We start from the raw sequence: 15421 nt of genomic DNA, 5'->3' as shown, positions 1-15421 counted from the left end.
ACCTTTAATTAATAATGCTTTGGAATTTCATATTTTATGGTAATTTTATCTGTAATATTTCACTATAAAACCATGTAGAATTACTCTATTTTATTCATGGAATGCATAACAACAACAACAACAACAATAATAATAATTATTATTGTTTTTATTTTATTATTATTATTACTACTGTCATTATTATTATTTTATTAATTCATTATTTTATTTATGTAATACATAATAATACGGATTATTATTATTATTATTATTATTGTGCACATTATTAAGTTAAAGAACCCCAATTAAAATTGTAAACAAATAATGTTTTGGACATTTTTGGGGCATTTTTCAAAATGACACACACTCACATGAGACAAAGACTCACTAATATTAGTTTAAGTCTGAGTGACAAAAAGACCCAATTTAAATGACGAAGCTTTCATAATCTACAGCATGATTATCTAATGTTTAAACTGTTTTTTATCCTCTTCCTGTCAGTGTCCCGGTGGTGCATTCACCCCTCACATCCAGAGTACTAAAGAGTTTCCAGATGATGTGGTGACGTTCGTGAGGAATCACCCCGTCATGTTTAACCCCATTTACCCGGTCGGCAGAAAACCTCTGGTGGTGCGGACGCATGCCGATTACAAATACACCTCTATAGCGGTGGACCAGGTCACCGCTGCGGACGGACACTACCAGGTTCTATTTCTGGGCACAGGTAAAACCCCACAGCATGACAAATCTCAAGAAAAATAAACGATTATGCTAAAACATTAACCTACAACCATCAAATGAAAACAAGTTCAAATGTTCCACAATGCATTTCAAAAGCTACCTCATTTAATCTGTTTGTGGAAGGAACTGACACACTTCACTTGACTGCTTGTTGACCTTTTCAACAGACTAAATCGCTTTTTCCAACTAAAAATGAGAAGGGAAGAAAAGTTGGAAAGTCTTTTACTGACTGATAACATTTTACTGAAAGCGATTTGTCAGTTAAATTGTACTTTATTTAATATACTTTAAAATTATACTGTACTTCAATAAATGATGGCAGTAAGCCCAAACCTGACAGCTTACATTATACAAAACATACCAGAGCAATGCTCCTTAGAATTTTTATATAAAATCTCATGTAAATGTAATCTTATATCCATCTGTTTTTCCATTTACTTTTCATTTTAAAAAGGAGGCATTCTGCAATGGTTAGCGCACATGCTCATGAAACATTGAGCTGTGGTGCTCATGTGGGTTTGCAGGTTTGAATCTGGCCTGCAACATGTCCCATTTTCCCTATATCTTCTCAAAAATTTCTATACTACATTTTAAAGCAGTGGTTCTCAACCAGAGGTCCAGGATCCACTAGAAAGCATCAACAAACCTCCAAGGGAGCTACTGAATGACTTAATAATATATTAATTAGAATATTTCAGTACAATTCTGGAAGCCTGTTCCCGCCACAAAATAAAAAATAAAGATAACTGCAACTTTTTCTCTCACAATTCTGACTTTATGATACAATATTTTGATATAAACTCGTAACTGCAAGAAATAAAGTCAGAATTAAGAGATATAAACTCGCAATTGCGAGAAAAAGCCATAATCCAAGATCTAAATTTGCAATTATGAAAAACGAAGTCAGAATTGCAAGAGACAAACTATGAGATATAAACTCGCAATTGTGAGTTATAAAGTCCAATTCTGAGGGGGGAAACTTGAAATTGCATAATTCTGAGATATAAATTCGAGATACTAGGAAAAAACCTCACAATCGTGAAATATACACTTGTGATACTGAGGAAAAAAAGTCACAATTTTGAGAACATGAGGTGTAGTGCGAGATATAAATTTACAATAGTGAAGAAAAAAAATCACAATTGCAGTATATAAACTTGCGAAACTGAGGGGAAAAAAGTCACAATAGTGAGATATAAACTCACAATACTGAGGAAAAAACTCAATTGTGAAATTACACTTGTAATGCTGAGGGAAAAAGTCACAATAGCGAGATAAATTTACGATAGTGAGAAAAAAAAAAGTCACAACTGCGCGATGTAAGCTTGTGATACTGAGGAAAAACTCAATTGCGAAATTACACTTGTAATACTGAGGAAAAAAGTCACATATGCGAGATATAAACTCACAATACTGAGGAAAAGCCACAATTGCAAGATACAAATTTACGATAGTTAGAAAAAAAAGTCACAATTGTGCGATGTAAGCTTGTGATACTGAGGAAAAAAGTCACAGTTGTGAGATATAAACTTGCAATACTGAGGATAAGTCACAACTGCGAGATATAAACTTGTGATACTGAGGAAAAAAGTCACAATAGCGAGATATAAACTCACAATACTGAGGAAAAAAGTCACATATGCGAGATAGAAATTTACAATAGTGAAAAAAAAATCACAATTGCAGTATATAAAGTTGCAAAATTGAGGGAAAAAAGTCACAATAGTGAGATAGAAACTCGCAATACTGAGGAAAAAAGACACAATTGTGAGATATAAACTTGCGATAGTGAGAAAAAAAGTCACAACTGCGCGATGTAAGCTTGTGATACTGAGGAAAAAACTCAATTGCGAAATTACACTTGAAATGCTGAGGAAAAAAGTCACATATGCGAGATATAAACTCACAATACTGAGGAAAAGCCACAATTGCAAGATACAAATTTACGATAGTGAGAAAAAAAGTCACAATTGTGCGATGTAAGCTTGTGATACTAAGGAAAAAAGTCACAATTGTGAGATATAAACTCGCAATACTGAGGAAAAAAGACACAATTGTGAGATATAAACTTGCGAAACTGAGGAAAAAACTCAATTGCGAAATTACACTTGAAATGCTGAGGAAAAAAGTCACATATGCAAGATATAAACTCACAATACTGAGGAAAAGCCACAATTGCAAGATACAAATTTATGATAGTGAGAAAAAAAGTCACAATTGTGCGATGTAAGCTTGTGATACTAAGGAAAAAAGTCACAATTGTGAGATATAAACTTGCAATACCGAGGAAAAGTCACAACTGCGAGATATAAACTTGTGATACTGAGGAAAAAAGTCACAATAGCGAGATATACATTTACGATAGTGAGGGAAAAAGTCACAATTGCAAGATATAAACTTGCGATACTGTGGAAAAAAAATAATGACAATTGCGAGTTTATATGTATAAAACTTAATTTCTCAGAATTGAGTTTAATTGTCACAATTCTGAGAAAAAAAGTCAAATTTATACAGCATCTCACAATTCTAACTTTATTTCTCATAATTGCAAGTTTACATCACACAATTCTCACATTATTTCTCACAATTGCAAGTTAATATCATGCACTTTTAAGAAAATAGTCAGTATTACAAGTTTGTATCACACCATTCTGACTTCATTTCTCAAAATTGCACATTCACATCTCACAATTCTGACTTCACTTCCTGAAATCGTGAATTTATGTCATGCAATTCTGAGAAAAAAGTCAGTATTGAGAAACCTTTGAGCAAAAAAGACTGAGAACCACTGCTGTAAAATATATTCAGTACTACAACATTAAAAATAAAATTCCAGTTAAATTTATTTTACAAATACTTATTCTATACCATTCCACTCCTTAAAGAAATATAACAACACATCCAGAGATCATACAAACATAAATCTGCCATAAGTCTGCCACAAACCACCACTAGGGGGCAGAGAGTCTACACAAGCTGCACACGATCATCTAATCATTTTTGACATAAATATCTTTTTTCCTATCTGTTCTGTATCAGCTAAATAGAAGATACGATGATTCCTGCTGTTTCACAGCACAAGACACATTATTAACATTTGGGATGGCAACGGAAGAATGAAAGAAAGAGTGCGAGTGTGTGTTTATCTGAGAACAGAATCAGAGACACGACAGCAGACAGGCTCTACGGTTACTAGGGAACGGGGATAGGGACATTTGGAGAGAAATCAAAATCACAGCTGTTTGTATTTGCCTATCAAAATTCCTGATGGAAAGCCAGGATCATTGTGCGGCGCGGCCTGTCTGCTCCTTGGCAGGGTTTCGTCTTGAAACGTTGGCTATTTAAAATGGGAATTTCCAGAGTTTGAGCTGAATTCTCCATCGTTCCTTTCTCTAAGGATCTGGAGCAAAATATACACACCTATTATGACCTCACAAAATGGATAAGCTTGACAATTAATGGTCATTAGGAACATTAGGCGTTTTATTTTAATCACTCAAGGAACTGCTGCAGTTCCAGATACGCAATAAATAAATTCCACCATGCAGATGGCAAAAAAAAAAAAAAAAAGCTTAGCCGTGCATTGAAGTAGGGCCACGGGCCATGTCTAGGGACTAGAGGGTGGGCTCTTTTGACGTTTAAATCACCTAGCAACCACCCAGAACACCTTGGCAACTACACACTTTCCTCTGAAGTCTAGTTTGCAGATCTGTTTCTCAGAACAGATGCTCAACAACATCAAAAACCAACCCAGATACTCACAAGCTGAAGATTTCAAAGAGAAAATCTGCAAACAATGGAAAGTTCATATGCAGTTCAAAAGCAGACCACATAACTGAGGTTGTTTTTGCTTTCCAGACTGTCCAATACTCTCCTGATGTTCTGATATTTCCACTCACAGATAAAGGCACGGTACAGAAGGTCGTAGTTCTACCGACAAACGGCTCTCTGGATGAGGATCTAATCCTGGAGGAGCTGGAAGTATTTAAGGTCTGAGTTCTCGCCACACATCACACATCAAAGTATCTAGAGGGCAGACTGCAGGAGCAGAGCTGGCAGTGCCACAAAGCGTTTAATAAAACTCAGTGTTGTTCTAAGGGAAGGCAGATTTTTAATGGGAACAAAGACTGGGCATGAGGTGAGGAAAAGGATACGTTGTGAGGTTTCTTGTGATCTGCTTTGAGTGGCTCGGAATCGTCAAAATAGGCTTAGGCATAATGAATCAATTCGTGGACCATGAAATGCCACACACATAGCTCAGCGGGCTGTTTAATTTGGCGTCTGAACACACACTTGAAAATTTGCACATAAAAACTCAAAACCACCTTAAATAGGCAATTTCTCATTGAAAACTACGGTTCCATTGTGATGTTCATTACTGATTCAAATGGCAAATTGGACATCCATTATAACAAAAGCTAAATCTTTAAAAAAAAAAAAACGTAGTTTAAAGGCTTGTCCTGATAATTTACTGACCCCCATGTCATCCCAAGATGTTCACGTCGTTCTTTCTTCAGTCGAAAATAAATCAAGTTTTTTAAAGAAAAACATTCCAGGATTTTTCTCCTTATAGTGGCCTTCAATGGCTCCTAGCAGGTTGCAGGTCTAAATTGGTTTCAATGCAGCTTCAAAGGGCTCTACACGATCCCAGCTGAGGAACAAAGGTCTTATCTAGCAAAACGATCAGTCACTTTTTTTAAAAAAAACAAAAATGTATATACTTTTTAATCACAAATGCTTGTCTCGCACTAGCTCTGCGATGAGCATGCATGACTTCACACATTACATAATCACGTTGAAAACGTCATGTATGGTTAGTTTTCGTCTGTGTACTTCGTTTCATAAAGTTAGGGTAGGGTGAAAAACTCATTTTCTCCTCCAACTTCTAATTTTTCCGAAATCGTATGGAGAAAACTCCTGGAATATTTTCGTCAAAAAACTTAATTTCTTTGCGACTGAAGAAAGGCATGGAATCTTGGATGACATGGGGGTGAGTAAATTATCAGGAAATTTGTATTCTGGAAGTGAACTAATCCTTTAAAACACACATGCTTTAGAAATGTCATATTTGTAAAATTGTCAAATGGTGTAACCATCAAGTGAAAAGTCACTACATTTCCCTTCCAGAAATTACAATTTTTAATTATAAGGGGGACTTTCTTTACTTGTACAAGCATTCAGATTTTTTGAATCATGCATACCATGACGTTTTCTTGGAGTTATACCATTTGACATTGCCATAAAAAGGCGAAATTATATGTCATTTTTGCTGTTGCATTATAAACAAACATAATGGCATCCATAGTCCGGAAGATCATTACAAAGGCATTTGTAAACAAAAATTATGTTTACCTACACGTGTGAAAATACATTTCCCATATATTTCCTAATGTAGTTAAGTTTATGAATATTAACTCAATGAAAACCATAACATCAGTGACAAGCTCGATGCACTGCCATGGAAACAGGAATTATGGAACGGAATTTTGAATATTTAAAAAAAATAATAATAATAATAATAAAATAAAAATAATGACTAAAAATGTGACCCCGGACCACAAAACCAGTCATAATACATCATCTGCTGAATAAACTTATAAGATAGGACAATATTTGGCCGAGGTGCAACTATTTAAAATTTTGGAGTCTGAGGGTGCCAAAAAAAAAAAAAGACAAAATATTGAGTTCTTAGCAATGCATATTACTTATCTAAAATTAAGTTTTGATATATTTACAGTAGGAAATTTACAAAATATCTTCACGGAACATGATCTTTACTTGGCATAAAAGAAAAATTGATAATTTTGACCCATACAGTGTATTTTTGGCTATTGCTACAAATATACCCATGCTACTTTGGTTTTGTGGTTCAGAGTCACAATTATGAAAATGAAATAAAACCCATGCCCATGTTTTTCATCATCTCAATATTGTATTATTGTAGAGTCTCTACACTGTTGAAAATATTTGTTATAAAATTAGCAGTTACACCACCCTGATATTTTTTACCATGAAAGAATACTGTTGAAATTTATTATATAAATATCAATAGGAACAGGCATTTTAAAGATTAACTTCATTCACTTTATTTATTTTTTATTTTCAGAAGCAATCTCCAATCACCAACCTACGAATCTCATCTAAAAAGGTAGGTCTACATTTAGTAGCTCTTTCATCGAGCTCCATTTTGTGATTACGCTCTACATATAGTAAGTGGGGGTGGCGGGGGAAATGTTGTTGCTTTAATTCTGGGTAATTATCTTGTCACCAGTCCTGTGGGTTAAAGAAACAGCTTTTGTGATATCTGGCTTGTATGTGTTACAGCAACAGCTGTATGTTAGCTCAGAGCATGGAGTGTCCCAGGTGTCTTTGCACCGCTGCAACGCATACGGCTCTGCCTGTGCAGACTGCTGTTTAGCGCGGGACCCGTACTGTGCCTGGGATGGGCTCAGCTGTTCTCGATTCTACCCTACTGGCAAGAGGTACACAGGCACACAAACTAACACTCAGGGTGGCATAAATTGCAGCAGCGGTGCAGAAATAAATGATGAGACACAGCTTTGGTTTCATTTGGTCATAAAGCAGAGACACACAGTCTGGGTTGAAAGATTATTCGTGGAATTTGAAAAAAACTCTTAAACCTATGTATTAAAATTCATTTTGTCGCTATTACATTTGAAAGAGTTCTGGCTTAAGATTGTCCTGGCAGATGATAAAACAGATTTAAAAAATAGTCCAAGACATATCGAGGGACTAGCCAGCAATAAAGTAAAAATCACTTTAGAATCTGTGTATCAACACTTAAAAAACCACACAGTCTTTGAAACTCAGACCGCACACATACAGCCTGTCAATCAAACAGAACAGCCTACATATTACATATTAATGAGTGGCTTGTTTCAGAATAGGATATGTTAATCTAATACCTTAGCCAAATAGTTTCTCTTGATGCCAGATGTATTCTGTATGGAAAATATTGATTGACAGCACAGCCATCAAAACATCCATTCCAGAGTATTGAAGCGAAAAAAAACAGACATTTCGTTTCACTGCACTTGTGACGGCTGAATGGTGTTAATTATCAGAAATTAAGCTAAAATTTGACTTTCATAACAAGGAGAGAATGCATATATGAAAATATGTTGGATTAATCCTATGTAAATGTTTTTCCAGGAGAAGCAGAAGGCAGGATATTATGCATGGGAATCCACTGACTCAGTGCAGAGGGTTCAATCTGAAAGGTAATGACTACCTGCACGTGAACACTATAGGACTACGCAAATAAAGTCGAAAAGTTATGTGCTGAGACAAGAATTTAAGTTTTTAGTAAGCAGTTTTGTAACTGGCAGTTTGAAAAGTCTGTTTCCATTTATTTGATTCAAAGTCAAAGTGACTTTATATTTCATAATCACGCTTTTGTTTATTGTAATTGCATCTTTTCTTCTCTTAAAAGCAAGTATTTCTTTAGATTTTATTTCTGTGTGTTTAAAAACTGCATCTATTTCTGACAATTGCTGCTTTTTCTTATAACCGCAGCTTCATTTGGTTGAAAACTCATAAAGCTGTCATCATGTAAAAAAGCGCCTGCGGCAGCATCAACAGATGAGATGTGGTGACATTAGCAAAATTATGTCAGCAAGATCATCAGCATGCATTTAAGCATTGTGGTTTAAAAACAAGTGATTTTAAGCCACTGAAATGCAGTCAGCGGCAAAAGAGAACTCATGTCACTGTATGCACGTGCTGTCTGAAACTTTCAGTGAGGCGTGCACACATGAAGACGGTGTTCATAGAGTCCGGGAGTAATTTTTGCCACTTTATAGGTCTCGAACAGTTAAACACACACACTTGTATATGTCAAAATGCCTGTTTTTGCAAGTATCCTTGAACACAGTAATTTAGGTCTTAAGTGAAAGCAAATAGTGGAGAAAGAAAACGTGTAACAGTATATTGGATTCGGCTACCTGGTCTCAAGACTAAAAATTTCCCACATGTACGATTGTGTTTTACATCACGTTCATACTATTGGGTAGGTTTAGGTGTACTGTAGTCCACATTTGAAGTGGATCAAAAAAGTTCAAAGTTGTCCTAAGACAAGAATAGGTATTGTTTTGGTTTTAGAACAACTTTGATGAAAGGTTTTGATCCACTTCAAATGTTGATTACTGTAGTGCAGATGGTACGTTATTATAAAACGTCACAGCGCATTAGAATTGTAGCACCACTCAATGGACAAATTTTCAAGTCAGAACTTCAGTGACTTTAACAAAACCAATGTTACATAAAATGTACCATATGTACATTAATCTGTTCCAGTAATAAAAAAAGGTACATTTTTTTAGCGCAACTTAGTGGACATTTCACATCAAATGCGTCTTGCGAGAACATTCCCACAGGTTACTTGTCTTCAGTGAGCTTGAGTTGTTTTTTGTTTTTTTTAAGGCAAGTATTAGTTTTTGTACTACCTTATTTAAAGCAAAATAACTATTGTAGGGCTGGGCATTATGAATAAAATCAAAATCTCGATTAAGGCCATGTTCACACTAGGCGTGTTATTTGAAACTCACAGCATCTGTTTTACATTATAATCCTATGGAGTAAACCGTGTTTTTTAAAAAAGTCCTTTTTTTAAATGCCACCCTGAGTGTCTTTCAAGTTGAAAACAAGTTCAACTTTTCTGAAAAAAAAAAAACGCCCTACGTCAAGCGCCTTTTTGACAGCTAACCAATGACAAGCCAATAGCGAGACCTGGAGAAGCTGCTGGTAGATAGACTTTTATTTTATTATTGTGAACCGACATTCTCCTCCCAGTTAACTTCAAATCGGCTTGCATCGACATGTATCGCATTGCGCTTCAGGTTCGGGCATCCCTTTTTCGAGTCCCGCCTCGCAGACCCTTCCCGATCCCGCCCCCCCCTCTCTCTTTCCCACCTTGCTTCCCGTCTAAACACTGTCCTATCAAATAAAGGCAAAAATGCCATAAAAAATAAAAAAGTAAAGCCAACGGAAGAGCGAGCGTTCTCTTTTCTCTACATTTCTCAACATTCATACTGTTGCAGCTGTTGATACAGCAACAAAAGATGCCCTCGGCTGCCCTTGTCAACCTTTTCTTGTCAAAGAAGACGCCAAGTTTGAACATAGCCTAATAGAGGTTACGCATTGACGTCACTTTACCGCCGGGACACGCCCCCTCAGCCGGACTGAGTGGCAAAAGAGCCTTCAGCGTGAATGGATTTAATAGGGAAGATGTGAAAACGCGAGTAAAACAAACGATAATCAGTTTAAACTAAAAGTTGCTGAACTTGATATAATGTTCCTATCAACTTAAAGAGGTCATCGGATGCTCATTTTCCACAAGTTGATATGATTCTTTAGAGTCTTAATGAAAAGTCTATAATATACTTTGGTTAAAAATTCTCAATGGTAGTGTAAAACAACACTCTTTTTACCTTGCCAAAACCAACTCTGCAAAAATCATCTTGTTCTGGTCGAGGCTGCTTTAATTGCAAATGAGCTCTGCTCGCCCCGCCCCTCTCTTCTCTCTGTGGAGTGACGAGCCCGTTTACTTTAGCCGCGTTTAGCCGCTAAACTTGCTAACTAGCACATTATTAGGAAAACAAATATCCAGTGGTCAGTGCACATTGACGCAGCCAGAAATTGTGTTTTCTAACACTTTTTAACGATTTTGACACAGGGGAAAATAAATAAAGCAAATTTGCCTGTGAACTCATTTTGTAAATACAAAATAGGTTGATCTAAACCCCACTTATATCAATGTATATATATATCGTCATATCATCCAGCTGAAACACGTATATAGTTTTTGTCAGTGTTTATTTAAAAACATCCAGTTATGCAGAATTTAATATGGTAAATATTTAGCTAAAGAGTTGTCAAGTCGATATACTACAATACAGTATATAGGATATGATTTTACTGCACAATTCAACATATTAACATGAAATGATAAATGCAAATCCGTGTTTCACTGCCTGGAGACCATTTGTTTCTTTGGATTGCAGCGATTAATTTGCTTCCCTTTTTCAGTAGCTTTCAGCAGTCTGTAAAAATATACCCCAGGGTTCTTGTAAAATCTCTTTGTACAGTCAATCGCAAAGCTCGTTCTGGTTTTAGAGGTGTTTTGTCTGTTCCGTCGCAGCATTCGTGTTGAAACCAATGCTGCCACTCAGTCTTTTTGTGGCCGCAGCCACAGTCATTTCAGCTGATGGTGACGTCACATGCATACTCTCTATTGAACGTTTACGTGTTACTATTATTTATTAATCTAAAATGCGAAATATGATTTAGTTAAAAAACCAGATATGGTTTTTAAAAAAGCACAGTGCAGAATGCCTACTCCACCATGTTGCCTTCAAATATAAAAGCCATGCCATCCTGCTACTGTATCGCCTCCGATGTCTTCTGATTGGCAGTTCCAAAACAGCGGACCATCGATGAACGGTGCAGCATGTAAAATATATTCTGTTAACTTGACACGGCATCTTAAACGTGACACTCGTGACGTGTCGCTGTAAAAGACGCAAGCTCAACGGTCATACACATACGTATAAGCGCCGACTACATATGCGGTAGTATGTTTTCAATAGGGGAATTTTAACAGGATTTAACAAAAAAAATAACATGGGAAAATTATGTTGGTTAGAGATTCCGAGTTTCAGTTTCGACAACTTTTCGATTAATCATCCAGCCCTACTATATCATGATATATAACATTACCTTGAAATAAAATGACCCATATTGTGATAAAAGATTGTGGTCATATAACCCACCCTTATTGTCTACTGTCAATAGTGTAGCATTGTATGAATCAAACCAAGTAGCTTTCTGTTAGGTAGCTTGAACCAGCTGCGAAATCTGCTTAGGAACATCATTCATTCTTTCGCGAAATTCCTGATCATGTGGATTCCTAATGAAACGAGGCTTTGCCACATTGTGCTGCATTTTGCCTTCTAATTGTGAGGACGAAATGTGCTAGAAATCAAGTCGTGCATGGTTAGGACACACAATTAATCATTTGCAAGACCATCTAGAGCTGAATCAATCTAGTGACTAAGTATTTTACTCATCAACAACATGGATCCATTTTGGCGTTATGAACGTTGTCATAGAAACTAATCATTTCGAACTGCTTAGAGAAAATCTCCAAGTTGTCATCTTGTAATTATGCTAATTCGAACATGAACGCAGCCAATGCTAATGCTAAAATGCATGCATTAAAAAGTCATTTTATAAGATGTTGACATTTTTTTTCCCACGGATAGCATACCATTTATATATATATATAGATACATATAATGTATTTTCCTAACGAAATACATGCTTTCAGTGTTTAACTAATGCTAATTGACATGCAGCCTCACACATTTCTCTCTCTCTTCTTCCACCGCTCGTGTCCTTATTTTCTCTCGTTTGTCTGATTCTCTCTCTCTTCGTGAAAGAATCTGTCATGGGACCAGAACACCTGTTAATTTGAATACAATTGGCACCAATACTGTCAGCGATCCAGATGACTCAGTTTAACACTTCAGATGCATCAGAATTATCAAATAGCAATCTTAAGGAAGAGTGGAAGCCTTATCACAGCTCGAAAAACAAAAGGAGCATAATGTCAAAACAGATGTTGAATGTATGACATCATTGGCCAGTGTACATGGTCACTTATTCAATTACACAGTAATGTGGTCCACTGTTATTCACAGTACAGTTTAACTCGAATCCCATCATGACCCTCATCTGCAGATGTTAGCGTGACAGTTGAAATGCAGCAGTACAATTACAATTAGTATGCACTTAGTGTGCGAGAGAACTGGCTAACACTTGACGTCTTGTCTCAGCCTACAGGAATGCAGTAGAGATGACTCAGTATGGTGTCAAAAACAACACCACTTTCCTGGAGTGTCATCCCAAATCTCCACAGGCCTCAGTTAAATGGCTCATTCAGAGAGACAACGATCGCAGGAAAGAGGTCAGACAACCTTGTCCAAAATGACACAACATTAAACCCTGAACCTCAACAGCCGATACACAGAACAATGCTCTGGGGCTATCGGCGGATGATGCTTTGAAAGAAATATCATCATGTGTTTGCATTCATCAAACAGTCCCATTAGACTGACTCCTCCTAAACCGTTAATGGTTTCTTATTCTTCTGTGCTTGAAGAATAAGAAAATAATGGACGCACAGGGATGTTCAAAACTTCTTTGTTTTGTGAAGCTCTGGCTTACAAAAAAAAGAAATAAAAATAAATAAATAAATAAATAAAAAATTTAAGACAATATGCTTTAGATGATATAAGTGCTAATATTATACAAACAATAATCTCCCACACTATTTTGAATAACGTAATCATATAATAAAAATATTGCTGTTAGAAATGTTTATTTTACGCAAAATTACATTTCGATAAATGTATATAATAAATGGAACTGTTCATTATTATTATTATTATTATTATTACAGCTTTTTATATACAATACTTTATATAAAATATATAATAATAGTAATAATAATAATAATAATACATTTAAAAATATTATTATTATTATATCATCTGTTAAAATATTATATTTTACTATTAAATATTAACAATAACAACAAATTATATATTTTAATATATATATATATATATATTATTAAAATATATTTTATTATAACAACAACATTATTATTATTACTGTTGTTGTTTTTGTTTAATAAAAATATAATAAGTAACTTTTTACATATTATATATTTATTTATTTATGTAAATATGTATTTAATTTTTTTTTTTTTTACGTAATATGTATTTTTTTTACATATTTTATTATTAAACAACAACAGTAATAATAATAATGCTGTTGTTTTTATAAAAATATATTTTAACAATATTATATTATAATTTATTTCATATAAAAACTTAATGGTTGTTGTTAATATTTAATGAAACATAATATTTTGATAATGATTAAAATATTAATATAATAATAATAATAATAATAATTATTATTATTACAGTTTTTGCAGAGCATAATATTTTATTATTAAATAATAAAAATAATAATTATTAAAATATAATATATTTATTATTAAATAAAAACAACAACAATTATTATCACAGTTTTATATAAAAGATAACAATAATTATTATTATTAAAATATAATCTTTAATTATTCAATAATTATAATTATTATTACTAAAATGTATTTTATTATTAAATATTAATAATAATAATAATAATAATAATTATTATTATTATTATTATTATTATTAATAATAATAATAATATATTGTTTTGTTATTAAATAACTACAACAATAAGCACTATTACAGTTTTTATATAAAATATAATACTTTATTATTAAATACTATTACTACTACTACTATTAATTATTATTATTATTATTAAAATATAAGATTGTATTATTTAATAATAATAATGATTATTATTATTATTATTTTATGCAACCCAGACTCCTCCCCCATCATGAGTGGACATGCCCCTTTACTACTAATTTTTTGGTTCTTGGTCCAATCCATTTTCACCAGCGTTTCTCAGAAATCACTTACTGCACCTTTAAGCATAAACCTCACAAAATTTTAAGAATTCACATTCACCGGTCATTCGTTTCTCTGTGCGCAGGTGAAGCTGAGCGATCGTGTGCTGTCCACCAACCACGGTCTGCTCATCCGTTCAGTGCATTCTTCGGATCAGGGCCTGTACTACTGTCTGGCCACAGAGAATGGATTCAAGCGCACTCTTGCTAAGATCCGTCTCCAGATTCTGAGCGAGGCTCTGGTCAGCGCTCTGAGCAATAAACATTCACCCTGGGGCTGGGCAGCCTCACTGCACCCTAAAGCCCTGGTGTCGGCCTTCAGCCCGGCTGAGACGTTGGCCATGCACCAATACTGCAAGGAGCGCAAACAGATGCAGAGTCTGCAGAACATACAGAGCCCCATGAGAGGCGATCTGGGCAAACTCAAACCCTTGCTGGACCACAGGAAGAGCAGAAACCGCCGGAACCACTTACTAGGGGAATAGAGGTCAAATGTAAGGGAAGGAGATTGAAGAAGAGATAATGAAAAGGAAAAAGATGGATAGAGAGACGATGGAAAAGGAATTAAGACATGCATCAGGAAAGAACTCGAGTGGAAAATAAAGGAGGAGAACGTTGGAGAAGATTCCTCTGTTATGAACCTCAATTGTTGTTTTTCTTCAAGCGCAAAGCATCTCAGGTGCTTCCTGTACAGCAGTCTTATATACATCAACACCCAGAGCAGAGGACTCTGAAACATCTTCACACACAGGCACTCAAGCCAAATTGTGTCATACATATGTCATACAGTAGTACAGTTGTCAATTTATTTGGATGTGACATTTCAGAACAAACCTGGAAGTAATACAAAGTCCTTCAAGACTTTTTCCTGTGTTGATGTATTTCCTATTGAAACAGGCAGTTGGGGTGGGACATATGGAGGGGCTTGTCCCATTTTACAGCCTTTAGTTTACATTAAAGCCATGAACATTTATTTTTAACTTGCTAATGCTAGTGAACTACTACCAAAAGGGACAGTCTCATTCTAGAGCGCATTTCTTTGGACATATACTCGGATACACCTCTTAGTGCAAGTGGAGTAATCAATATCTCGGTTTGTTTACTGAAAGATAAAAACGTAAATACGTGCTAAAGATGTCAAATTTG

General features: G+C 35.0%; 1 protein-coding gene across 1 annotated transcript in view; it reads left to right on the top strand.

The window, feature by feature from the left end:
• sema3c (sema domain, immunoglobulin domain (Ig), short basic domain, secreted, (semaphorin) 3C) overlaps positions 1–15030 on the top strand; it is a 66091-nt gene extending 51061 nt beyond the window's left edge. Inside the window, exons 12-18 of the mRNA XM_051107524.1 lie at positions 481–703; positions 4622–4710; positions 6827–6868; positions 7045–7202; positions 7894–7961; positions 12576–12706; positions 14362–15030. Coding sequence (XP_050963481.1) covers positions 481–703; positions 4622–4710; positions 6827–6868; positions 7045–7202; positions 7894–7961; positions 12576–12706; positions 14362–14760 — 1110 coding nt within the window. The 3' untranslated portion in view covers positions 14761–15030. The remainder of the gene's footprint in view (positions 1–480; positions 704–4621; positions 4711–6826; positions 6869–7044; positions 7203–7893; positions 7962–12575; positions 12707–14361) is intronic.
• Positions 15031–15421: the final 391 nt, after the last annotated feature.

This window comes from Labeo rohita, chromosome 4 (assembly GCF_022985175.1).
Source record: "Labeo rohita strain BAU-BD-2019 chromosome 4, IGBB_LRoh.1.0, whole genome shotgun sequence".
In the NCBI taxonomy this organism is placed as follows: domain Eukaryota; kingdom Metazoa; phylum Chordata; class Actinopteri; order Cypriniformes; family Cyprinidae; genus Labeo; species Labeo rohita.
This window is presented reverse-complemented; position numbering and strand designations above follow the sequence as displayed.